This window comes from Leucoraja erinacea, chromosome 3 (assembly GCF_028641065.1).
Source record: "Leucoraja erinacea ecotype New England chromosome 3, Leri_hhj_1, whole genome shotgun sequence".
In the NCBI taxonomy this organism is placed as follows: domain Eukaryota; kingdom Metazoa; phylum Chordata; class Chondrichthyes; order Rajiformes; family Rajidae; genus Leucoraja; species Leucoraja erinaceus.
Genome location: NC_073379.1, coordinates 43,332,563 through 43,360,249, shown reverse-complemented (window position 1 = coordinate 43,360,249; position 27,687 = coordinate 43,332,563). Strand labels below are relative to the sequence as shown.

At 42.7% G+C, this 27,687-nt stretch overlaps 1 protein-coding gene across 4 annotated transcripts in view; it reads right to left on the bottom strand.

The window, feature by feature from the left end:
• frem1a (Fras1 related extracellular matrix 1a) overlaps nt 1-27,687 on the bottom strand; it is a 120,041-nt gene that overhangs the window by 36,937 nt on the left and 55,417 nt on the right. For all 4 annotated transcript variants that reach the window (XM_055632555.1, XM_055632557.1, XM_055632558.1 and 1 more), the window contains exons 14-24: nt 26,819-27,027; nt 25,093-25,186; nt 19,488-19,740; nt 15,685-15,879; nt 14,393-14,578; nt 11,394-11,590; nt 9,120-9,339; nt 7,181-7,325; nt 4,632-4,773; nt 3,407-3,602; nt 1,261-1,525 (exon numbers count right to left, since the gene is read on the bottom strand). In XM_055632555.1, coding sequence (XP_055488530.1) covers nt 1,261-1,525; nt 3,407-3,602; nt 4,632-4,773; nt 7,181-7,325; nt 9,120-9,339; nt 11,394-11,590; nt 14,393-14,578; nt 15,685-15,879; nt 19,488-19,740; nt 25,093-25,186; nt 26,819-27,027 — 2,102 coding nt within the window. The remainder of the gene's footprint in view (nt 1-1,260; nt 1,526-3,406; nt 3,603-4,631; nt 4,774-7,180; nt 7,326-9,119; nt 9,340-11,393; nt 11,591-14,392; nt 14,579-15,684; nt 15,880-19,487; nt 19,741-25,092; nt 25,187-26,818; nt 27,028-27,687) is intronic.

The window sequence follows — 27,687 nt, the reverse complement described above, 5'->3', positions numbered from 1 at the left end:
GACAGATTTATGTCTGTTCCAGACTGAATCTCTTGGAAAGAACACAGATAGAATACAGGAGCTTTGGCAGGCACTTTCCAAATACATGAGAGAATGGCCAAAAAGTTGTGATGAATCTATCCATTACTTTCTAGATACCATTGCTGAGGAAACTCATAATAGTTATCTCATCACATAATCATTTTAAACTGATGATTGGGAAAACAATTTAATTTTTTTGATATATTTGATTTACAAATGCTGAGAGTTTCTGTTAAAAATGATTACACTAATTTAAAGGCAAAGAGTATCCCATACAAACATTTTGGAATTTCATAATGATTTAAAAATGTAAATGACCACTTCCTCGCATTATAACTTTGTGTAGGCCTAGTGGAATAAATCTCAATATCCAATTAGTCATGCTCATCAGGATCATTCAATGTAAAGATTCAATGATACGCTTCTCATTATTCTGTAGATGTAATTTATGTTTCTGCCAGTGATAGGTTAACTTTCATATCATAGTAATTAGCTTAGTGACTTTTCTGTTCTGCCCTCCAATACCAATATATCCCTTCTTAGATGAGGGGACCAAAACTGCACAGTATTCCAGGTGTGACTTCACTAACACCCTGTGCAATTATAATTGTGATCCTTAATTTCCAAGCTCCAACCCTCTTCGACTAAAGACCAAAATGCCATTCATTTTCCAGAATTATCTGCCACATCTGCCTGAAAATTCATACAGCACACCTATATCACTCAGTACTTTGTCCATCTGCAATTTTTCTCCATATAGATAAAATAAATCTAAAGGCAAACTCTTAACAAAGTGCATGAACTTACATGAGTACATTTCCTTTTTGATCCATGATCAATTTCAGTTTCCTTGCTACATCTGTTTTCCTGTTAGCATACCCATAAAATATTAATTAGCCTTAACCATAAACCCTTGCATTCATTAGAATTATAAATCCACACAGTGGCTGGTATAGGTGTCTTCTGCAATAGTCAGCCAATGTTTTTTTCTGATTTATTGGAATGGAAGGAAAATCCCAAGTTTGCGGCAGCAATCTCAGTATTATTTAAGAATCATGAGTACATCAATTCAGAATCAATTATACTTGTTTTTGGTTGATTGACATGTAACTGGCTACAATTAAAAGAGAAATAATTTCTCTCAGTGTGTAACTAACCTGCAGCACATGCATGAAAATGATAAGATTTGCTATATCATTTATTAACAATACTTTGAAACATTTATGTATCTATTCTCACCTCAGTGAGTCTCTGATGGTCACAGCCTTGCTCCTGTGAGTGTAAGAAACTGTCTGAGCTGCTACATCCATCTGACTAAAGCTGGTTATTGCTACTCCAGGGTAGTTGACATATTCTATTTGTCCATAATTTGGTGGGATTATAATGATATAAAGCAGCTCCTCAGATTTGCTCGTGCCATCGGAAGCAAGAAGAACAGCTGTAGTCAAAATACCTCGGTCCCCCTTGACAATGGTGAGTGGTTTTGTTAAAACTGCAATTTCACCTAGAGAAAAGAATAAGTAAACACTTTCTCAAGACAAAGAACATGTTAAAGATTCAAAAACTTAAAGCCATTTACGCCATATAGTTAGAATTAGCAATATGTTAAAGTCAGGAGAGAAAGGAGTGAATATAATATAACATCACTTTATAAAAGATGGAGGATGAAATTGCTTTTTAATAACTACAACAATTTATTTGCATCAGGCTCCTTATCTTGTACTTTTAGCAAATTTATTGTCATTTGCTGCCTCATTCATGTCAAACACCTTTAAATGTAATTTCAGCTCCTTGATTAAACTTTAAAAAAATGTGTATTATATTGTATCATTTATAAATTAGCATTCCATTACAAATATTAATAATATGCAAATTCATTTGTTCAGCTTTATTTGTGGCTGGAAGGAAAGACTGTTACATCGTGAGGCAATGGCCCAGAAATCTGAAGGAATGGTCTGGTTCTTTTCCAGTACTATACGGTCAATAATTTTTTTTTCTCTGGGACAAGACTCAAGTCTGGCCATTCCTAGGTTAAATTAGGCTGCTTTTGCAATTTAATTAAACCAGGTGAGATAGCCCTCTTTTAGTTCCAAGTGGTATGGCATCTTACTATACCATTAGGTTATATTATTTCAGGGAATGAGAATTGTGACATGCACTGTGGGTCATTGGAGCTAATTTATACATATTGGCATTCCTGGAATTCTATGATGCACATTTATCAGAGAATTTGCAAGATTCAATATGACTATCAGATAGGCCCATAGCTATCAGAATCTGAGTGGATATTGATCTTGGAATAATGCTGGAGAAGCCAAAGTTCTGGAGTAACTCAGCAGGTCAGGCAACATCTCTCGAGAACATGGATAGCTGATGTTTCAGGTCAGCATCTTTCTTCAGACTGATTGTGGGGGTGGGGTGGGAGGTGGAAATAAATCATAGTGCTATCTTGGAATAGTGCTATTTATGTAACAATGGGAATTTTCTGGATGGCATGTAGCTAAAAAAACCCCGGTTTTGCCTGTTTCCCCCAGGTTCTCCTATTTTCTCACATATCTGACATATGTGCAGATTGGTAGCTTAATTGGTTACTAAAAATTATTCCCAGTCCATGGTCAAGTAGTGGAATCTGGGGGGAGCTAATGCAAGTGTGGGGAAAGATTTAAGAGGAAAATTTACTGAATATTTAAAGTATATAAAAAGCAATTAAAATATTCCATCCTCTCATGTAAAAACACCTTGTATTGAGCAAATATAGGTTGCTACCTCCCCATAACATCACTGAAAGTAGAGAGGCCTTAAGGTTCCATGTCATCAAATTTAGTTTTAATTTTTAGTTTTAGAGATACAGCGCGGAAACAGGCCCTCCGGCCCACCGATTCCACGCCGACCAGCAATCCCCGCATATTAATACTATCCTACACACACTAGGGACAATTTACATTTATACCAAGCCAATTAACCTACGAACCTGCACGTCTTTGCAGTGTGCGAGGAAACCGAAGTTCTCAGAGAAAACCCACATGGTCACGGGGATCTCGGCGAAAACCCACTCGGTCACGGGGAGAACGTACAAACTCCGTACATACAGCACCCATAGTCGGGATCGAACCCGGGTCTCTGCAGCTGAAAGGGCTGTAAGGCAGCAACTCTACCGCTGCAACACTGTGCCGCCCCCAATATTGGCCAGAGTAGATGAAAAAGGTATCCGAATCATTATTTTAAACAGTAGTAAATTCTGTGTACTAAATACATTCACAGTAAACTAGTACAATTCAATAACATATTTAAAATAATTGCTATAATATTTACTTATTTAAAAAAATGATCTGAACTTTGCGTTTGGAGCTGCATCTTAACTCTAGGGTTATTTTTATTATCGTACCCTTTTCAATGTTTCGAATGGAGATGTGGAAATGTTGCTGTGGCGATGTGTTCTCGCCATCCATGAGGTGGAAATGAAAGCGGTCTTGGCCCTTTGTGCCAATCGCTCCTGTGTGCACATATCTCAGTCGGTTCATGTCAATGTCTTCCTGACTGCAGTTCATGCCAGGGTACAGGCCTTGCCACTCCATGCTTTCCTGATGGAAGAACAGGTGGTAAATGTGGAGAAGATAACCTTTTGTAACGGAAAAGGCAGGGCATTGAAAAGTAAGCTTTGAAAACCAGCAGCAATCAGAGCCATAGGGTAATTTACCACAGAAACAGGCTCATCAGCCCAACTCACCCATACCTGTGGTGGTGCTGTGGCTGCGACCCGACTTCAGAGCTTCGGAGGCTTAGGCCGCGGACCCTGTGAACGGTAACATTGGGAGCTCGCAGGTCCCTGGTTGGTGACCGATATTCGGGAGCTCCCGTGGCAGCAGCTTCGTCCGCCCCAAGTCACGGAGTTTGAATCGGCCCATTTGCGGAGCATAAAATCGGCCGCGGATTTACGATCGCCCGACGGGGGCTTCAACATTGAGAGCCTCGATCGCCGCGAAGCAGTGGGAGAACAAGCAAGGAAGAGATAAGACTTTTTGCCCTCCATCACAGTGAGGAGGTGCCTGGAGATTCACTATAATGGATGTTTGTGTTAAATTGTGTTCATTGTGTGTTTTGTTGCTTTTTTCTGTCATGACTGCATGGTACGACACACACAGACATTTGGTCAAGCAGCAGCCTCACAAATAGAGTGCTTCAGTTTTGATCCTGACCTTTGGTGCTGTCTCTGTGAAGTTTACACATTTTGCCCCCGTTTCCTCCCATATTCCAAAGGTGTACAGATTGGTAGCTTAAATGATTACTGTAAATTGTTCCCAGTCGGTGGTGGAATCTGAGGAAAGTTCATGCAAATGTGGGGAGAAAGAGTGAAGAGGAAAATGTTTTTTGTGTTAGTACATGTGTGTGTATTTATATGTATGATCTATATGTGTGTATTTGTGAGTATGTGTATATTTTCACATACTGAACTTTTTTCCGCCCTCTCTCGTTTTTTATATTGTTTAGAGTGTATAATGTTTCCATATTCTGTTGTTCTGCAAATAAGAATTTCATTGTTCTATCTGGAACATATGACAATAAAACACACTTGATCTTCACAAAGCTTCAATCTAAATTTAGCCACTGACCTTGAGCTGGAGCACTCCGTGTTTGGGGACACTGTCCATCACATAATAAAGGTGCTGCTTTGGAGTATCTTTATCTTCAGCCTCCAATGCTATGCTGGAGATTATTCTGATATCGCCCATTTCTACCTCCAGTCCATTGTTTCTGAAATAGAGGAGTAAAATGTAGGTGACAAATAAACCCTAGCAAAGTTTGCCAGCGAGAGATTTTAGTTACCACTGAAGTTTTCATCCCATCATAATCTATAGGACCATACTTTACATAATCTACAGGACCATACTTTAGCTATTTCAGATGCTTTTGCACAAAAAACCCTTAAGAATTATCACTGAAAAAAATGTGACATATTCTGTTCCAGGAACATGCATTTATGAAACACCTTCAACATCCCACAGCAACCAAACAGTACTTCACAAGGTTGATATCAAGTCACCCTCAGATCACCATACAACATACTGGCCTGAATACATGTAAACCTACCTACCCTCCAGATCCTTACCCTGAAACTGCCCAACCATTCATGACATCAACTGCCCCCTACCTCATCTCAATATTTGCCCCAGTGTCATGACCTAACCTTGAGGTTCAAGCCCACCACAGAGATCTATGTCGTCCTCCAAGTCCCAATGTTCTGGGTCTTTATCACATTATGATGCCCCTATCCGCTAGAACCAATCCACCCACAACCTACCTTAATTTGCCTTGGCAAGACAAGTGGAGGAAATTTCCCCCTTAGACCTATATTCCATGCAAGGAATATATCGCCTATACCATTGGCCATGTGTTGTGTTTGCGTGCCTTCTAATTGTGTACCATTCTGTCCAGTTAAAGAAGATTGAACATTGATTTGAGCCCTGATTATGTCCAAGCTGCACGGAATGGTGAGACCATAATGTGGTAGGAGATTACCATGATAAACCCATCTACTTATTTATTTAATCCTTAAAACCAAGCTCATTCAGGTAGTGGTTCTAACACTGGCCTGGTATTCATGAACCCTGGGCCAATAATTTTAATCTCACCACAATGATGGGTGAATTTACACCCAATTAATTTTGAGATTGCTAACATAGTGATTGAGATGCTGAACTGACAGTCAGAATACCAGGCCAAAGGTGGTTTCAATCTCACCAGAAGTTAAATTCAAATCATTAAATAAACCTGTGTTTTGTTAAAGTGCCAATTTGCATAATGACAAGCATGAAACCACTGGACTGTTGTAGAAAACCGCCTTCATACTAATCTGGGCCATCCACCAGTCTACATGTGACTGGAATGACATGGGTGTGGCTGGGTCTTAATTGCCTCAATTCATGGATAAATAGGGATGGGCTATAAATAACAACACTGCCCAGGATATCAGAGGACTACAGAGGACTCTACTTCAGTCTTTTAGTGTAGAGATACAACATGGAAACAGGTCCTTCAACCCCGGGAGACCCTGCCGACCAGCGATCACCCATACACTAGTTCAATCCTTCGCATGAGGGACAATTTACAGATGCCAATTAACCTGTAACCTGCATGTCTTTGGAATGTGGGAGGAAACCAGAGCACCCAGAGAAAACCATGCAGTCACAGGGAGAACATACAAACTCTGTACAGACAGCACCCATAATCAGGATTGAAGCCAGGTCTCTGTCACTGTAAAGGCCCCGTCTCACTTACGTGTCCTTGGCACGCAAATTACACAACCTCGTCGTTGCGTTGAGGCGCATGGGCATCGTGTGGCTGCGCGGGGCCGGTCCCACTGAGAAGTGCGGAGGGGTATGTAGTTGTGCGCGTATGTAGTATCACGTGGCGCTCCAACATTTTGTAGTGAACAAAATTTTTGCGCGTCACTGGCCTGTCGCGTAACTGACAGCCAAAGTGGGACAGACCCAAGACCTTGGCGCGACGCAATGTCTCATCTCCAACAGCTGCAGAAGCCGGCAAACGATCGCCGAGCTCAGCCTGGGGCTCACGCATGTTGCGGTCCGAATCCGCCCCCATTCCTACTCCCAGAGCGCGGCAAGAAAATTGAGGTTAGACACAAAATGCTGGAGTAACTCAGTGGGACCGGCAGCATCTCTGGAGAGAAGGAATGGATGACGTTTCGGGTCAAGACTCTTCTTTCAGACTGAAGAAGGGTCTCGACCTGAAACATCACCCATTCCTTCTCTCCAGAGAATCTGCCAGTCCCGCCGAGTTACTCCTGCATTTTGTGTCCATCTTCAAATGACGTCACGCGCTCCATAGGGCTGTGCGGACGCATGAAGTCGCATGCGACCTTAGCGGGACCATCGCGCCTCAATGCGACCACAAGGTCGCGTAATTAGCATACCAAGGACACGTAAGTGGGACAGGGGGTTTTGGCGGCAACTCTGCTACTGTACGACTCTGCTGCCCTCTACGATTGTACTATGATGGGCTCACACATGAAGCATATGTTGAACTCATGGGCACTGCCTTTTAACCCACCACAAAATAATCCTTTTGCCACGTCGTTCAACAGGTTTTTGATAATTCACCTGGCATTCTGTGTTATCACCTGCCAACCTCCAGAAGTTACCTGCTCAAAAATGGCCGCTCGTCATTCACTGGAAGAACCTGGACTGAAATTACTTTGCGGACCTTATGCTTTCCATCAGACAACTGAACAGTGAATTTGTCAGCCGTGCTTTCAGAGTCATCGTGCACATACATCAGCTTCAAGCCTGTAAGTGGAGTAGAAAAGATCAGAAACCAGATTAATATCTTCCTCTAAACAAACCTCAAACGTGTTTCAGTTGCATTTCCCTTATTTTGACTAGTGCGTTGGCCACATTTTCTCTATTATTCTCTCACAGAATGTAATAGAAATGCTCAGCGGGTCAGACAGCGGTGGGAGAAAAAGGTTAATGACTATTCAACAGAAATGTACTGGGAAGTGACATGGAATATAGACACCAAGGAAATGGTCAAATGTTAATGGTTGACACAAAGTGCTGGAATGAGTCAACGGATTGGGCAACATCTCTGGGGAGCATGGATAGGTGACGTTTGTGTCGAAACCCCTCCATGCCCTTGTGCCTAAACATTAATGGTTAGTGTTTTCAATCTTCAATGGATGTATAACCATATTTGAATATCAGGAAAATCAAGGATTTTTAAAGTAAAGTGGTTGAAGATCAACCACAAACTTGTTGCTCAATGGAGCAGGCAATAAGGGACTTATTTCCATTTCCCTTTCTTATATGATAGTGGAATGCTGCCTTGGTTGGATTCTGATGTGTACTTTGTGCCGAAGGGGACATTGAGATCAGCAGTGAGATGATGGGGGTTCAGATTTCTCTATCCTCATCATTCATTGAGAAAATATTAGGTCAATAAATCAGATTATTGATAATCTCCAGCTATCATTAAACACTATGAACAACTGCCTGAAAAGCACCTTTACCACAATGCCAGTAACCTTCCCACCACTTGACTTCCTGCTAATGACAAGCCAAAATGGCCATTGAAATGTGTTGGATCTAGAGAGGATGCTTCCACTAGTGGGAGAGTCTAGGACTAGTCATAGCCTCAGAATTAAGGGACATTCATTTAGGAAGGAGATGAGGAGAAGTGTATTTAGTTAGAGGGTGGTGAATCTGTGGAATTGTTTGCCACTGAAGGCTGTGGACCCCAAGACAGTGGATATTTTTAAGGTAGATTTACAGTCGATAAATTCTTGATTAGTACAAGTGTCAGAGGATATGGGGAGAAGGCAGGAGAATGAGGTTAGGAGGGAGAGGTAAATCAGCCATGATTGAATGGTGGAGTAGATTTGATGGGCTGAATTGGGGCCCCTAGGAATCACAAAGAAAGCAAGTTCAGTTACATAATAGTTCTGGTTACTTTTTAATATTTGTTTCTTGTTCGTCCACGGTTGCCCGAAAGATATTTAAGGTTTTGTGAGAATTGATTAACATCAATGCCTGATAGTTGAGTGACAAATTTGAATATATCTTAATTGGGTTGAACCAGTTTTATTTTTACACCAATTCACAAACTCTCAAGATTATTATTTACCGGCAAGTCATAAAATACAAATATATTGAATGCAACTTCACAGTAGATCAGCGTAGGAATCCCAATCTGCAGCCAGAAAGTGGTAGAATTGCTTCCTTACAGCGCCAGAGACCCGGGTTCAATCCTGACTGCAGGTGCTGTCTGTATAGAGTTTGTACGTTCTCACTATGACTGCGTGGTTTTTCTCCCAGTGCTCCAGTTTCCAAGCACATTCCAAAGACGTACAGATTTGTAGGTTAATTGGCTTTGGATAAAAACAGTTGTCAATTGGTAATCGTTGGTCAGTGTGGACCCAGTGTCTCTAAAGTTTAAAGATGCAGCAGAGATGGCTGTAAAACTAAACAGTATCCTTGCAACTGAGACTTTGCTCAGACACCTGTACTTTCCTATCTGCTAATACTGGGTCTGTACTTTAATACACTATTCCTACTTGTCGTATATCATAGCAGGACAAATACCATGCATCAGCTGATCCATGGTGAAGTCATGCACAGGGAGCTCCTGATCATTGAGGGGCGGTCGCTTGTAAAGAACAACGTCATTCCCGTGCATCCCACTTCTGATCATCCCATGGCGCGGTTGCTGGCTCACAGTGAAGGTGAGGCTGTCCGCAGGCACATCGAGGTCCACCACATTTATTATCGATGGATCTAATTCACACATTTGGCCTTCAGACACCTGGATAAAGCAACAATAGGGTTTTACAATATTTGTACCGAGGCTCATTTAATCCACTTTACCTCATGTAGTTGTTGTCGGAGTTACTTTGAGAGCTCACACAACATGTAGGACTTGGGAAACTTTACATGCAGATAAATGGTCAAATGCACTCTCCATGCAATGAGAGAAAGATACACTAGATTGAATGATGGGCTTCAGTGTGTAAATGCCCAAATAATGTTTAGTTAAACAATGCACCTCAGATAGCTCTGCTGTTTGGAATATCTGCAGTGGATGAGTGGCAGAGTGCAAAGAAAAGGCACATAAAAGTGGCTTGTGAAAGGCTTCCCAACAAAGGAAAATAATGAAAAATAATCCATTCAATCACCCTAAAATGTGCCATCATTCAGTCGGAATATGGCAGGACAAATGCCTTATCTACTGTCCCCGTACTAAACATCTCTAAGTTATCCGCACCTTGAATATGCAGGTAGTCTCCAAGTTAGATTGATTAGTAGGACTGGGTGTTACAATCCCTAAGAATTCACTACAATTGACATTCTTGGTTATGGCCACTAGGTGAATTTGCTAACAATCAGACACATCTTCAGTTGTGTACCTCAACATCACTAGGTTACATTCAACAATTCACAAACCATCTGAGTAAAGAGTTTTCTCCAAATCTGAGATGCAAATTATTCCCTTCATCACCCAAGGCCAAATCCTGGTTCGAGATAGTCCAGGCTGAGGAAAGCAACGTTCCTGTCAATCCTGCTCAGAATCTAAGGTACACAAAAAAGCTGGAGAAACTCAGCGGGTGCAGCAGCATCTATGGAGCGAAGGAAATAGGCAACGTTTCGGGCCGAAACCCTTCAGAGGAGAACTTCTTCAAGGTAGGCATATCTTGAAGAGATAACGCAATGGATTATACACAGTGTTTAAGAAGGAACTGCAGATGCTGGAGAATCGAAGGTACACAAAAAAGCTGGAGAAACTCAGCGGGTGCAGCAGCATCCATGGAGCGAAGGAAATAGGCAACGTTTCGGGCCGAATTCGGCCCGAAACGTTGCCTATTTCCTTCGCTCCTTCGCTCCTTCGGTTCGATTCTCCAGCATCTGCAGTTCCTTCTTAAACACTGCTCAGAATCTATTTGCTCTCAGCCCCTCATTCTTCCACACTGCAGGGATTATAGGACAAGCTTACTGAGGACATTGCTTAAACTCAATCTAATGAATTTGCATTACATTGACACTTGTCTACCCTTGTTACAGCATTATTATCCTTCCTAACAAATGAAATCTAAAACTGCATTTTCCTTCAAGTGTGTTCCTCCCCAATAAAACAGCAGCAATATTTCTAGGCTTTCATACTTCCCTGCAATAAAGTTCCTATTTATCTTCACAATTCATTGCTGTATCTGCATTTTGTTTTGTTTTTTTCATTTTTTCATGAACCAATACATCAAAACCATACCATTAATCTTGCAATTTCAAACAAACCCCTATTTTTTTCTGGATACTAGTAACTGCACATGATGGTTTACAGAAAAAGACACAAAATGCTGGAATAACTCAGTTGCACAGCCAGTATCCCTGAAGAGCATGAATTGGTAATGTTTCGAGTCTTCTTCAGATTATAGAAGGAAATCGACCTGAAACATCACCTGTCCATGCTCTCTAGAGATGCTGCCTGACCCCCTGAGTTACTTCATCATCTTATGTTCCGATTGTTTTCTATTTGCCTGGAGATATAGTATGTAGATCAGTACAGCATAAAAACAGGCCCTTCGGCCCATGATGTCTGTGGCGAACAGGGCCAAATTAAACTAATTCCTTCTGCCTGAAAATGAACTATATCCTTGCATTCCCTGCATGTGCCAATCTAAATGCCACTATAATATCTGCTTCCATCGCCACCCCTGACATTCCAGGCACCTACCACACTTTGTGCAAAATTACCTCATGGCCAATACCAAGCCCATGATGTTCCCTGAATGCCACAGTGAGAAGAGAATGAAGCAGCCTTTACATTAATAAAGATGCAACAATTAGGAGAAACATACAGACACTTACAGTGATATTCCTGGCCAGGAAACTTGGTGTTTCATCATTTATAGGTCGGATTATGACATAAAATGGAACTTCCATGGACCGATGCTTCCCATCGGTAACATACAGAAGGAACTGATCCGCTGTTGGTTCAATCCGTTGATGTCGTGACTGAACATAGTTTATGTGCAACTCTTTTATGTGCGTTAGGTCAAATGAACCTAGGAATAGAAAAAGAATGGAAATGACTGAGAAGAACTTTATATATTAGAATGGGTGGGAGGGTGGAACATTATCGACCTTTTGCACCTCCAACTCCTGTTAACACCACAGCCTGAGGGAGGAAAGTCTCATTTATTCCCTCCTATCAATGTGCCATCTATGTTTGAAGAGTATATATCATTGGGAATTGAGCAGCTGAATGGGGTTGAGAGGGAATGATAGATCACATTTTGCCCGTCGAGGCAATAAACATCTTCCCGCCGCATTCCCACCTTTATTTCCGAACTTATTAATTGTTTAAAGTTATAAAAACAGCCTGAAAACACACCCATTTCGGGGAAAAAAACCTGAGTGACGTCACAATGCACTCGCAAGGCAGGATGGGACACTTTGGGAGGGAGGGGCACTCCAACGCTCACGTGGCGGTGGCTGCCGGTGCCCAATGCTCGATGCCCGGTGGGGAGGGTGGTGCTGGAGCTGGAGTGAGGGCCGAGCCCGGGGCTTGGGATGGGGCCGTGACCGAAGCCAAAAAAGAAGCTGCCGCTGGAACCAAGGGCGAGCCTGGGTCCGTGGTCAGGGACGAGCTCAGAGATGAATTCGTAGCCTGCTCTATAGCCCAGGCAGCGGCCGAGCTGATGGCTGGAGGCTACAGCTAGGGCCGGGACAAGAACCAGATCGAGTTCCAGGCCCTGGCACTGCTCTACGACCTGGGTAGATCCTGAGACAGGGAATGGGAGTGAGGGGAGGAGGATGAGGGAAATGAGGAGGAAGATGTGGTGGGGAGAGGGGTGGTAGAGGGAGATGGAGAGGGGTGTGTGTGGAGGATCTCCCTATCTACCCTCACTCCCACCCTGTCTACCCCCTCCCCTCTCTACACCACTCTCTAACCCCCCTCTCCTCCCCCCTCCTCCTCCTCTCTCTCTCTCTCTCTCCTCAACCCCCCCCCCCCCCACTCTACCCCCTCCCTCTTCCCTCTTCCGCTCTCTACCCCCTCCCTCACTGCCCTCTCCCTCTCTGCCGCCTCCCTGTCTTCCCCCTCCCTCTCTGTCCGCTATCCATATCAACTGCTCCCTCTCTGTCCCACTCCCTAACTTTCCCCGCTTCCCTGCCTCCCCACTTCCTATCTGCCTCCTCCCTCTCTGCCCCCTCCCTCCCTAGGAATTGAAGAGTGAGGGGGAAGAGGAGGAGGAGTGAGTGCTGGGGGATGAGGAAAAATTAGCCGCGCCTGCGTAGTTGGGGGCTATGCGTGAGTGGTGCAATTATGCGTTGGGGAACGGCTTGCATTGGGGGAACGGGTGAGTGGTGGAATCGTGTCTGCAGTTGGTCTAGTAATTTTATAAATTTCTATTAGATCACCCATTACCCTCCCTTGTTCCAGTGAGAAAAACCCCAGACAAATCCCATTACTCTTTACAACTGAAGCAACAATTGCAAATTCAGGCAACGTGCTGGAGAATCTCTTCTCCGTGTTCTCTATTGCCACCACATCTTTATGGTTTTATTAATGATGTTACCAATTTAAAGTTAAATCAAATGGCAATTAATTTTGTGTCACTGAGATCATAAGACATAGTATTCGGCTGCTGAAATTCACAGCATGCCGAGTCCGTCGTAATCGGTGAAGTATATAGATTTTTTGCCTGAGTTGTATGTGAACTGTGCTGTCAGAGAGAAAACAGCACATTAACTCACTAGATTTAATGAAGTGGGTGGACAGATCAGGTAGTAAGAATCTTTTCCCTATGGTGATGGTATCTAAGGAAAGTGGACACAAAATTTAAGGCAAGAGACAGGAGGTTAAGAGGCCATCTGAGGGGGAGTTTTTTCACACAGAGAGAGTGGCTAGAATCTAGAATTTTGATGGTGGTGATAGAGGCAGAGATTCACACAACATTTAAGAGAGATTGGCAAGGCTTTAAAGGGCTGTGGATCAAATATGGTTTAATGAGATTAGTACAGATATGTGGAATGGTCAGCATGGACATTATGTGTCGGAGGGACTAGTTTCTGTGTTGCACAATATTATGACTCTGCAGAACACAACAAATTACTGAAAGAACTCAAAAGGTCAGATGGCTCCTTCAACGTTTGTTTTTGCTCAAGATTCCAGCATCTGCAGTCTCTTATATCTCACCAAGACTCTTTAAACTGTCTCTCTTCCCTCTCCACTCGTAATCCTGATGCAGGGTTTCAACAATTGTCATATATATCTTTTCCCTACACAGATGCTGTTCAACTACTAAGTTTATCCAGCAGATTGTTTGGTGCTTCAGATTACAGCATCAGCAGTCTGAAGAAGGGTTTCGGCCCGAAACATTACCTATTTCCTTCGCTCCATAGATGCTGCTGCACCCGCTGAGTTTCTCCAGCATTTTTGTGTACCTTCAGCAGTCTCTTGCCTGATTAAAATTTGTAGAGGTGTGAAATCCTATCTGAACAATGGTTTGAGCTTTGGGTTCATTCTTTGAGATTGTTTGCTGTTTTGCATCCTAATAACTTGGAGACAATAACTCAATTCTCTGAGCATACATTTTTGCAAATTGCCATCAAAGTATACAGTGTTTTCTACTATTGGCATATCCAGTGCGTAGTTTGCAACACGATTCTTTTTAGTTAAGGAATAATAATTGTAAGATGCTCTTTTTAAAATTTCACTTTATTCTTGATAATGGGGCAACTTTGTGCTCCATAAACTGCATTTTATAGACTAATCTTTCATTATAGAGAGATAGTTTAACAGCTAATAGAGCGAAGATACTGAGTGGATTGAAGGATTCAGATTCATTTCCAATTGATCTTACCTATACTGATGCCCATGTTGCTCTTCTCGTGCCCTGGCGATGGTAATGTGTTCTCTATGTAACCAAACATAGGTGGGGACCACAGGATGAAAGACAGTTCATCATCTGCAGTATCTGGATCGCTAGCGCACAAGTGGTCGACAGTGATGGCAGCTGAAAACCCCTCATCAACAACAAATAGTTCACCTGGAAAGTGACATCATCAGATGGGAGAAGAATACTTTTCAAATTATAACACAGAAGTCTGTATTAAAAAGCCCAGCATTATATTGCTCTGGTAACTTGAAAAATGAATAAAGAAGTCTGAAGAAGGATTTCAACCCGAAACAGTGCCTATTTCCTTCACTCCATAGACGCTGCCTAACCCGCTGAGTTTCTCCAGCATTTTTGTCTATCTTTTATGAATAAACCATTCTTTTTCTGAGCATATTGGTAGTAACACCATATTTATAGGAAATAGAACAAGGCGGCGTGTTAATAATTTGCACTAAAGACATCTCTTTTCAACATGGTTTATGATTAATAAATGTTTTAAAGCAAACCAGTTTTGTTTATTGTTTGGAGAAAATGAGGGGTTAGAGATGCCTTGCAGCATATGTTGCAACATAATGTTCTACATAGGCAACATGTTGGGTGATATCATTCTGGCTTTAAAAGGAACTGGCAACATTCAGCTGTTTCTTGGGACTAACAAGGATCTGCTAAGTCCAAGGCACACTGGATGATAATGCACCCATAACTCATCAATACAGCATAATTGTCAGACACAAAATGCTGGAGTACTTCAGCGGGACAGGCAGCATCTCTGAAGAGAAGAAATGGGTGACGTTTCAGGTCGAGATCCGTCGGGTCACGTCAAGACCTTTCTCGACCTGAAACATCAACCATTCCTTCTCTCCAGAGATGCTGCCTGTCTTGCTGGGTTACTCCAGCATTTTGTGTCTATCTTCAGTTTAAATCAGCATTTGCAGTTCCTTCCTTCACATGGCAGTCATTGTGCTGAGATGTCCCAGCATTAGGCTATTAAACCAGCCTCTGAACATGAACTAGCCATGTCCACCACAGCCACTAATCTAGGTGATGAACCTTGGTCCAGTAATGTGGACTGAAAAAAAAAACATGCCAGGGCTGTGCCTACCTGGTAAAGCTCTGAAATGAGACTACACAGATCATCAGAAGCAAAGGTAAACAGTGGTGACACCGGCCGGTCTCATCAAAGCTGTACCAGTGAAAGTGTTGAGTCATTGAGTGTACATTCATACTAATTGAACATAGAAATGTTGTTTTCTTACCAATAGTAATTTTTGGTGGTTGGTTGTCGATGGGCATGACAGAGATGTTGAGATCGTAGACAGGGAGAGAATCGTGCAGAGGTAATGGAGGAACAAGTGGTTCTTCATTGCAGCAGTGTCCAAGCGTGCCTGCATCCCAATCAGAGACGACAAACGTCATGGTGTCAAAGCAGGGTGCTAAACCCACCTCACCACCTAAGGGAAAGAAACAAGATGAGAATCAAATTCTATGAGGTTTTGCTTTATGTAATTCTTAGATTAAGAATGATATTTCAATTCACAGGCTCCCGAGATGGGCCGCAGAACCAAACAACCCAGTGGGTGGGCTACCAAGAGCGGGGAGAGCTCCCGAGGAGTCTCTCTATGTACTGTCTAAGCGAGGTCTGCTGTATGATTTTACCGGATTGTATGCAAATACAACATATTTCACTGTACCTAAGTACATGTGACAATAAAGTATCATTGAAGGTTGGATTAAAACTTCCTGTATTCTAGCCTCTCCACATTTCTACTCAAATTCAGAAAGTGGTGGATCAAGTCCTGATGAAACTGGCACCTCACAATATTGACCGGAATGTGCTGCTGGTGAGGAGAAACTTTGGTTGGAGGTAGAATATCCAGTGTTGTGTGCAGAAAATCCAGCATTGTGTGCAGAAAATCCAGCGTTGTGTGCAGAAAATCCAGCGTTGTGTGCAGAAAAATCCAGCGTTGTGTGCAGAAAATCCAGCGTTGTGTGCAGAAAATCCAGCGTTGTGTGCAGAAAATCCAGCGTTGTGTGCAGAAAATCCAGTGTTGTGTGCAGAAAATCCAGCGTTGTGTGCAGAAAATCCAGCGTTGTGTGCAGAAAATCCAGCGTTGTGTGCAGAAAATCCAGCGTTGTGTGCAGAAAATCCAACGTTGTGTGCAGAAAATACAGCGTTGTGTGCAGAAAATCCAACGTTGTGTGCAGAAAATACAGCGTTGTGTGCAGAAAATCCAGTGTTGTGTGCAGAAAATCCAGTGTTGTGTGCAGAAAATCCAGTGTTGTGTGCAGAAAATCCAGCGTTGTGTGCAGAAAATCCAGCGGTGCCTTCTGGATCTCGGTACCTGCACACTGCGGAAAGAATACCAGGAATATGCCAGCTCTGCTCCTGGATCCATTCGCAGAGAGAAGAAGGACACTGTTGAAAGCATCCTGAATGGTTGTTTTATGGCCTGGTATGACAATTCCAATGCACAGGAACACAAGTGGCCTCAGCTAGTGATGGAACTAGCCTAGTCCATCATGGGCACAGCCCTCTCCTTCATCAAAAACATCTCTAAGAGATGCTTCTTCAAGAAGGAGGCATCTATCATTAGGGAATCTATCATCATCAGACTCATGAATGGTATTCTCACAAGCCAAGATCAATTTTATAATTCTCAACCTAATTTGTCATGGCCCTTGCACTTTAAAAAAAATCTGCAATTTTTCATTAGCAGTAAAACTATATGCCACATTCTGTGTTTTTTTTTTCTCCTTGGCATGGTATGTCTTTTTTTTGCTGTATCAATGCACGTGACCATAATGATAAACCTAACCCTAAATCTAAACCACAACATAGATCCAAGACAGGAAAGAAGGAGAAAGCTGAAGTATGTGTGCTCATCTTATCTGAGGAGGGGCATTGCAAAGTTTAACGGAAATACAAGTAAAAAAACAAAGTTGGAAACATTCTTGAGGACAGGCAACATCTGTGGAAAGATAAACAATATAATGACAGACCTTCACCAATTTGTAAAACATGAACTATTTTTCTTTTGACAGATGCTGCTTGACCAACTGAGTGTTTCCAGCATTTTCTGTTTTTCTTCCAGAGTTCCAGCATTTCGAGTTTATGTTAGTTCACAGGGGAAGCTGTGTACCCAGCAGTTAAAGCCGGGTGGGGTTTTACATTAAAAGTAAGAACTTTTAATTTGGCCTGTCCATTCCCTCCACAGATATTGCCTGAGCGATTGAGTTCCGAAAGTACTTTGTGCTTAGCTCAAAATTCCAGCATCTGCAGTTTCTTACTTTTCTGACAATCCTGTACTTTGCCTTATGGGTCTGTCACACTTAGGCAATTTTTCAGTGGACTGCCTGCAACTGCTAGGAGGCTGCAAGATTACTTGGATAGGTTGGGTGAGTGGGCAAATGCATGGCAGATGCAGTATAATGTGGATAAATGTGAGGTTATCCACTTTGGTGGCAAAAACAGGAAAGTAGACGGTTACCAGAATGGTGGCCGATTAGTAAAAGGGGAGATGCAACGAGACCTGGGTGTCATGGTACACCAGTCATTGAAAGTAGGCATGCAGGTGCAGCAGGCAGTGAAGAAAGCGAATGGTATGTTAGCATTCATAGCAAAAGGATTTGAGTACAGGAGTAGGGAGGTTCTACTGCAGCTGTACAGGGTCTTAGTGAGACCACACCTGGAGTATTGCGCACAGTTTTGGTCTCCTAATCTGAGGAAGGACATTCTTGCCATAGAGGGAGTACAGAGAAGGTTCACCAGACTGATTCCTGGGATGGCAGGAATTTCATATGAAGAAAGACTGGCTAGACTCGGCTTGTACTCGCTAGAATTTAGAAGATTGATGGGGGATCTTATAGAAACTTACAAAATTCTTAAGGGGTTGGACAGGCTAGATACAGGAAGATTGTTCCCGATGTTGGGGAAGTCCAGAACAAGGGATCACAATTTAAGGATAAAGGGGAAATATTTTAGGACTGATATGAGAAAAACATTTTTTTACACAGAGAGTGGTGAATCTCTGGAATTCTCTGCCACATAATGTAGTTGAGGCCAGTTCATTGGCTATATTTAAGAGGGAGTTAGATGTGGCCCTTGTGGCTAAAGGGATCGGGGGTATGGAGAGAAAGCATATACAGTATACTGAGTTGGATGATCAGCCATGATCATATTGAATGGCTGTGCAGGCTCAAAGGGCCGAATGGCCTACTCCTGCACCTATTTTCTATGTTTCTATGACTGTCAAGTTGCTGGCAGTTGCCTGAAAAATCGGGAACTGGAACGGCGACTGCCAGAGTGGAACACAAACACACAAACACATCGCAAAGGCGGGGGGAGCGTTGTGTGAAATTCACACGATGCAAAGCCAAGGAGATACAGATACACACCGCGATGAACAGGAAGGTTGGTGCTGTAATTAAGACGGCTAGCACAATGTACGGTAAGTCCTTTAAAAGGGGGGGGGGGGGAAGGGGGGGGAGGGGGGGGGGAGAAGGAGTGGAGACAACTTTTAGGAAGCCAGCCAACTTTTAATAAGCCAGAGTTACACATCTGTGAAGTTCGGTGGTCATTTAACTTTACCAGTCGGTTATCGTTGGTTCTGAAAACTGCTGCTTACGTTTTTTTTCCCCCAATGAGCCAATGAAAATGACCAGTCAGCAAAGGTAATTAGTTAAAACTACCTACGACTACCTCAACTACCTACAACTAGATGGCGACCCCACTACAATTGCACCTACGACTACAGGATTATCGATTAGCTCCATGGCGACCAATTGTTGATCACATTTTCAACATGTTGAAAACTTTGCGGCGACCATACTGAGGCTGCGACTCGTTCCCAGAATGTGGGAAATCCTCTCGACCATGAAGGAGACTTACCAGAGACCACCAGCGAACATGTGGCAACCATGTGACGAGCGCAGAGTCTCCTGCTCTCGCCTAAAAAAGTCACCTAAGTGGGACAGGCCCATGAATGTTTCAATTCAGGGCTGTTAGCACAGATGTGCTGCTTTGCCAAGACTATAGTGGCACCAAGGAGTAACTGCTTACCTGTGTGTATATACTTCACTACTCCAGCAATAACTTCTGCCTGAGTAAAGTGATCAGCAATCTGGTTGCGCTTCTGTACCACCCCGTGTAATGGTTGCCTTGCAATTATAAACAACAGCTTCTCATCATTGCTGTCAATGTCAGTGGCATGGAGATTTTCTGTCGAAATGACAACTTCTCCCCCTTCAAGGCAGTAGAGCATGGGGTTCAAACCAGACTTCAGTGCCGGAGGTTCATCATTCACTGGTGTCACCTAGTGGGCAAACACAGTAAAGACGTGCGTTACTGCACTAATGCCTGATTACCAGGCTATCGGGGGTTAACTTTGAAACAAGGTTAAAGTTCAGGTATAACAAGGTACCAAAGGCAACTCCAGTTAGTAAGAATTGATCAGAACACTATATTAGTCACATCGGGCCAGATTTTGAAATTGTGCACATGTCTACAATTTGAGCCCCATTTCTCAGTTCACCAGATATACATAAATAGGTTCACTTCGATATAATATTTGCAATTAATTAGCGAACAATAGAAATTTACGATTCAAACAAAGGCTATTCTGCCTGTGTCTGCCAAAATAAGTGAACGAAAAAATTCTGCCACCTTCCTCTCCCTTTAGGCAGAGTGTTCCTGAATCCAAGCTTTTGGTTGAAAATATTTATCTTCAGCTCCTATTCAATCCTACTAATTGACTTCTTGGCTGAGAGAATAAGATTCTTCCACTTTACACTTTGGTAAATAAGCAATTCCATCAGCTTGACTTATCTCCCTTCAGCCTCAGACAAGGTCACCTTTCTTCAAAGCTAAAATTCCCACTTTCGGCAACACCCTTGAAATTCTACACTATATCCTTCCAAATGGCAGCACATCATTCCTGTAAAGTATGCAATTCTCCAACCATATTGACACAGTTTGGGCATGATATCCTGCTCGCCTCAGCCTGAGGATAGTTATAGTGCCATAGAGTCATACAGAATGGAAACAAAACCTTTGTGCCAACTGGTTCATGCTGAACAAGTTGTCTACCTCAGAAAGTCCCATTTGCCTGTATTAGACCTGTCTCCCTCTAAACATAAACTAACCCGTCTATTTTTTTCTCTGCATCTGCTTCGACCACTTTCTTGGGCAGTTCATTTCACTACCCACTACCTGCTGTGAGAAAAAGTTGTTCTTCAGATCCACTTTAAATCTTTCTCCTCCTACCTAATTTCTCCTTAAAGAGGGTAGACAAAAAAGCTGGAGAAACTCAGAGGGCGAGGCAGTCACTGTCCACGGGTATGTTAAAGTCCGAGTTTAACCTGGCTATGGCTTTAGAAATACTTTTGGTCATTCAAACTCATTTTAGTTTTAAATCTAAAATTACAGGGAACTAGAAATCCTTTTATGCAATGCACTTTATTTGCTCTGTCACCCCCCAACTTCCCTTTCTTTCAGAAGCAGTGTTTACTGACATCAATAAACCTCTGCAGGTACAGTTCAGCCAGCATCTCTGGATAGAAGGAATGGGTAACGTTTTGTGTTGAGGCCCTTCTGCAGTCAGGGGAGAGGGAGACATGGAGATATGGAAGGGGAAGGTGTGAAAATGAGAGATCAAAGGGGATGAAGCCCCAGGAATGGGTAGAATGGATCTGCAAACAATCAGTTACAATTGTTACAATCATAGTCATAGCTCTATGTCTCTCTCTCTCTCCCCTGATTCTCAGTCTGACCTGAAACATCATCCATCCCTACTATCCAGACAGGCTGCCTGTCTCGCTGAGGTACTCCAGCATTTTGTGCTTGTCTTTGGTGTAAACTGGCATCTGCAGTTCCTTCCTACACAGTTCAGCCATGCAAATGGAGAATGTCTTTGACTTTCTTTGCTTTCCAAATCATCACAGGATGAGTCAGCTGATTCAGTAGCACACATCAGTCTGCTGCTCCTCCCGGCAATGAAGACTTTTCCATTACTCCTCTCAAAAAAGTAGATTGTATCTACCTCTCCTCTAAATGGAGCCGCTGAGAGGAACAATGGAGGATTTTGTAAGATGAAACTGCAGATGCTGGTTTAAACCAAAGATAGGCACAAAAAGCTGGAGTAACTCAGCGGGACAGGCAGCATCTCTGGAGAGAAGGAATGGGTGATGTTTCGGGTCAACACCCTTCTTCAGACTGGAGAATTGTGTCTGTTGCAGCCTTTCATCATTCTTAGGGAATAGAGAGATTGGACTTATTTGGTACCACAGAATCCCCAGGTGAACCCAGATCTTTACATGAGTTATAAGGCCTGTCACTCGTGGATGACTCACTGATATCCATTCATGAGGTGAACTTTTCTTGGTCAATACCATATTTCAGTTAAACACACGTCATCTTTATTCTCCTACAGTCTGTAAAACCTGTCTATATATTGGCTGTTGTATTGCATGGCCAGCTAAAATATGGTGGGTATCAAGGATCAAGGGGGATTCCTTCCCTATTCACCCTCCACACTCCTGTTAGTTCAGCTGAGCACTGCCATAGTCATAACTCCCTGAAAGTGGTAACACATGTAGATAGACTTGTAAAGAAGGCATATGGTAAGTTTGCCTTCATTGGTCGAGCCTCTTTATATAAGAGTCAGGAAGTCATAATGAAGGTTTATAGGACCTTTGATTAGGTCGCACTTGATGTATTGCGTGCAGTTTTGGTCGTCCCATTACAGGAAGGATGTGGAGAGCTTTGGAAATGGTGTAGAGTGGGTATACCAGAATGATGCCGGGATTAGGGGGAGATTGGCGACTGGGATTATTTTCACTGGAATGCCAGAGTTTGCAGGGAGACCTGATAGGTATTTAAAATGATGAGGCATAGAAAGGGTAGTGTCAAGTCTTCTAATGTTTTTGTGCAGATTCCCCGCTTTGAAAGGGATCTGATTTATCTACCCCAAAATGATGAACTGGATTTCACTCAATGACCAAACACTTCTTTTCCATTTTTTTTTTTTTTTTCCCTTTTTATTTTGGCAGATTCAGCAATTAATTTACAGTTCCAGTTGATTTATTGCTTCAGCCATTACTTTGAAGGCATTTGGATGTTGTAGGTCTTAAGGTATTTAACAGTTTAGTCTTTTAGCAGGTGAAAAACCGGCTGCTAATCGGGTGCTGTAGATAATCAGTCCTGCATGCCTTTGCTGGCGATCGTCACAGTTTTTAAGGACAGTCTCTTAGATTATACTGTTCAAGATTTAGCCGCAAGACAACTTCTCTCGCGGGCCTGTCCGCTTTTCTGTTCACGGTCGGGCTGACTCTGATCCCGACTGGGCTTTCTCTGTTTTCTCCCCCCACCGAGTTGACTGTTCCCGGCTGGGCTGAAGACTCAGCCTCTGTCGGTGGCTCTCTAGACCTGTCCGTGGCATACATGGTACTAGGCCCACACTTGACGTCTGTGGCTGCTACTGGGGCTGGCCGTGGGCTACACGGTCCTCTTGTCGGTGGCTTCTCTGGACCTGTCCGTGGCGTTCATGGTACTAGGCCCCCACCTGACGTCTGTGGCTGCTGCTTGGGCTTGGCTGTGGGCTGCACTGCCCTGGATACATTCCAGGTAAGCTGACACAGTGCTTGGTGACCCTTACTGTCCCTACTTGTTTTCCTAGCTCTTCCCTGAGCTATTGCTTCCCATTCATACCTTTTTTCTTTTTGGCGCCGATTCAAAACCATTTGGCTTGGTGCTGTTCCACTTGTTTCCAAATACTACTTCTATTTTTAACTTTTGTTTTCGATTCTTCTTGCTGGCCTTGTTCTTATCTTCATTCTTTTATCCTCATCGCCAATTGTTGTGTATTCGGATGCTTTGAACAGTCTTGAATAAAGGCTCGGACACGGGAGAATCATACAAGCTTCTTTACTACAGGACGCCACCCTCCAGTCTCCCCCTGCTCATGTGTACTTGCCCAAGACATCACAAGACACCAATTACTTATCCTAATTATCCCATACCTAACACTACTCCCCTTTTAACTCCATTTCACCTGTACGGTATATGCTCTTTTCCCACTATTGTGCGCTTGTGATTTTAATTTAGCATTAGTCCTTTCATTACAGTTTGACTTGACAGGTAGACAGTCAGAAACCTTTTCCCAGGATGGAAATATCAAATACTAGAGAGCGTAGCTTTAATGTGAGAGGGGAAATGTTTAAAGAAGATGTGCAGTGCACGATATAAAAAAATAAAAGTGGTGTGTGTGCATTGTGGTGGTGGTGGTGGAAGCAGATACATTAGTGTCCTTTAAGAGACTTTTGGAAAGGCATAAGGATATGCAGTGAATAGAGGGATATGGGTTATGTGCAGGCAGATAACAGCTGGTCTTGGCATCAGGTTGCACAGTGACATTGTGAACTGAAGGGCTTGTTCCTTTGTTGTACTGTTCTATGTTTGATGTGGAAAGTGAAATTAGGGTCCACCTGATGAGACTCTTGTGCCTGATACTAGTGCACCGATTCTACACTATATATAATATATAATATTTGTCTGTTACATGTTCTACAATTTGATCATAATGAAGGATCAGGCCTGGTCTGAAAATCTCCTGTAGGATGAGGAAAAGGAGGAGGTTGATGCAGCAAAGTGGGAGAGGAACATGTTGACAAACCTCTTCTAGCTCTCCTTTAAGGGTGCACATGATAGCTTGGAGATTCCCCCTCGAGATTGGGCAAGGAAGCAATAAAGGAGGCAACAACAGCCAACATTGGCACCTCGTAGCTTTGCATGGGCAGGGCAAGTATTGTCTGACAGGTACCAACTCCATCAAGTGCTTACTCAAAGTTGGCAACTTCCATGTTACAATGATTTTGAGGAAGTATATCCAAAGATTTTTTTTGTTATGGAGCAACTTGGAACTTAACCTCTTGAATGCAAAGCGGTATTAAAAATAATGTTCCCAAGGCATGGAATAGAAGAAGATAAAGAAGTATGTGAACTGCAAGGGAAAATCCAGTGGGGTTTTTTTTGTTCACACCGTCACACCGCAACATACCAACGTCTCTAAAAATATAAAAAGCAGATTTTGACATTTTTAACGTGTTTATTTTATACTTTAATTTTATATTTCTTAGTTATTAGTTCTTAAATTAGAAGTTGATTTGTAACACAATTAAATCAGAAGAGGGGGTTTTATTGATGGGAAAAATTGTTGATAAATGTAGCAATTTTTAATTGATATTCATACCAGCACCTTTGTGGAGTTGATGGAGTTGTTACCTGTCAGGCAATATTTACCTTGGCAATCCAAAGCCAGGTGGTATCAATGTTAGCTGTTGTTGCCACTGTTATTGCTTCCCTGCCTGGTCAGCAGGGTCCATGAGGAAATCTCTGAGTAGCCATATGCCGCAAAATAAGGACTGAGATATCACTAGTCCAGTAAGAAAGCCCACAGGAAATTAGGATGTGATAATCAGCATTCTGGGAGAGATTTTTAAATCTGACATTCAACAGTTGAGTCGGATTGTAAATCCAAAACCAGAAGTATTTGAAAATAGAACATTTTGTCTCCTACGGCATTTAATGTTGGAACAAACCCTTATAATGCAAATACTCAGAACTCTGCTCTTGCAAAACACTAGATCATAATCAATGAATTCTCACAGACCTTGATCTCCAGGACATTTTCAGCTGAATTTGAATCATCAGTGGCTAAAAAGGTGACTTCATCGTAGATTGTCTCAGAGTCATCATGCCGGTACCTATGAACATAAGATGATTTTTATCCTTGGCTATTATCGGCATCACGTTAACCATCACTGTAGCTTACCCAACCATCCACAGCAACTAGGAGAACTACTAGACGACGTTCAATGTTATTCCTTACCAGAGTAAATTAGACGATTCTCCTATCAATTAGCCTCACAATCCTCCAATAAGTAACTTTTCCTCAAAAAAAATCCTGTTTTTTATTGGGTACCTCCTGACATTGGGAATATTGGGAGCCAGTGTCAGCTTGGGGACACGTGAAGAGGCACACAATTTTAGGAAAGTACTTCATTTGCCTATAGATTTACCCAAGTTCCACATTGCATGATTTGGTCCATTTTATCTTTGGAGACCTTTTTAATGTGCACCTCCTGGACATATTTGTTGTCTGTTTTCCTGTAACGCTCCAAAGGAGTGACGTAGAAATGACATTAGGGATTTCCCAACAGGAAGAATCTGGATAACACTCTTGATTGGTGTAATCAATCGGCCGGTGTGCGACCTCGCACCACCCGGCGTGGCTTTAATGGCTGCGAGACAATCGCCATCGCCAGCCGGGGGCTTTGACTTTGACTCTGACATCGGGGGGGGGGGGAGTGCAGTGGAGACATAAGTTTATTTGGCCTTCCATCACAGCAATATGATGGATGTTTATGTAAATATGTTGTGTCTTGGGTCTATTTATTTGTAATGTATGGCTGCAGAAACGGCATTTCGTTTGGACCTCAAGGGGTCCAAATGACAATTAAATGTATCTTGTATCTTGTAATCAGACTAAAAAATTGCCAACAAAGTTTATTCCAGGATAAATTCCATCACATATCATGGGTAAAGAAAAGGATTGCAGCTAATAATAAATGTCATATTGGTGAACTCTACACTTCTATTGATGAAGATAGGATCCTTTATGTTTTTATCATTATCCCAATCTGTCACTTTCAAAGATACAAGCTCGTGTAAACAAACTGATGGAGGAACTCAGTGGGTCGAGCAGGATCTCTGGGAGAATAGGAATTATCAATGTTATGGGTTGAGAACCCAAATCAGATTAGGAACTTTGGCTAATGAGCCATTATTAAATAACTGTTTTGAGATGAGATGAGGATGTCTGAATGACATTGAGATGAGATGAGATTTACTGAATAACATTGTATCAGCCAAGAGAAAGAATTTACATCCCATCATTCATAGTCAAACCCTATCTTTCATACATGAAGGCGACATGGACCCTATTGTTCCTCAAACCATTTCCATCTTGTATATCTCCGCTTACAGTTGTCCAGTTATGTAGTTCATTTCAGTTTAGTTTAGAGATACAGTGCGGAAGCAGGCCCTTCGGCCCACCGCGTCTGCACCGGCCAGCGACCTAAAGACAATTTTCAAATGTTTTTATACCAAGCCAATTAACCTTCAAACCTTCAGCATGGCTTTGGAGTGTGTGAGGGGTCTTGGAGAAAACCCACACAGGTCATGGGGAGAAGGTACAAACTCCGTACAGACAAGCACCTGCAGTCAGGATCGAACCTGGGTCTCTGGCTCTGTAAGGCACTAGCTCTACCGCTGTGCCACTGTGCCGCAATAATGCCGCCATAATTATACTTTGTTTGCTACAAAAGATTCCTCACCTAACTCTGAGTTTCTTGAGATCTGCTAGAGTGAACATGTTGCCTTCAATCATCGGAATTCCATTCACTTCTACTTCTCCGTGCACTGGTTTCTTCTGCAGCACAACCTTGATGTAATCCTCCAGTGTGTCAACATCAGTTACCAGCAGATGATCCATGGTAATTTGGCCCACTCCTCCTTCTTTGACAGTCAATTGATTTGTGTATATCTATATAGAAATAGGAAAATAATTCTTCATTTTCATCAGCTGCTTTTGGAGCAAAATGGGGAAAAAAAGCCTCACATTTCCATGTGGTTGGTCAGTGCAGGGTTGATGGAAACTTCTTAAGAAGTGCCAAGGGTCTAAGAGGGACCATTGTTTGAGGGTGATAGAAATAGTGGTGACAATTTCCCACCCGAGTTATAACAGGAGGAGGCATTCACATTCAATGTTAATAATGCAAGAATTGATTAGTTAGAGTCATAGCCATAGAGTGATACGAGTGTGGAGAGAGGCCCTTCGGCCCAATTTGCCCACACTGACCAACATATCCCAGTTACACTAATCCCACCTGCCAGCATTTGGTCCAAATCACTCCAGCCCTGTCCTATCCATGTACCTGTCTAACTGGTTCTTAAATGCTGGGATAGTCCCTGCCTCAACTACCTCTTTTGGCAATTTGTTCCATACATCCACCACCTTTTGTGTGAAAAAGGGTTCCTTGTAGCTTGATGATATCAGAGAACCCAGTTGTTTTTGAACAGTGTAATCTTGTCATCAGTTATATTGGAGTTGATGAGTCATCTGGCACAGTAACAGGGCCTTTAGCCCACCATGTCCATGCTGACAATCAAGTATTTGCACATGCTAATCCTATTGACCCACAGT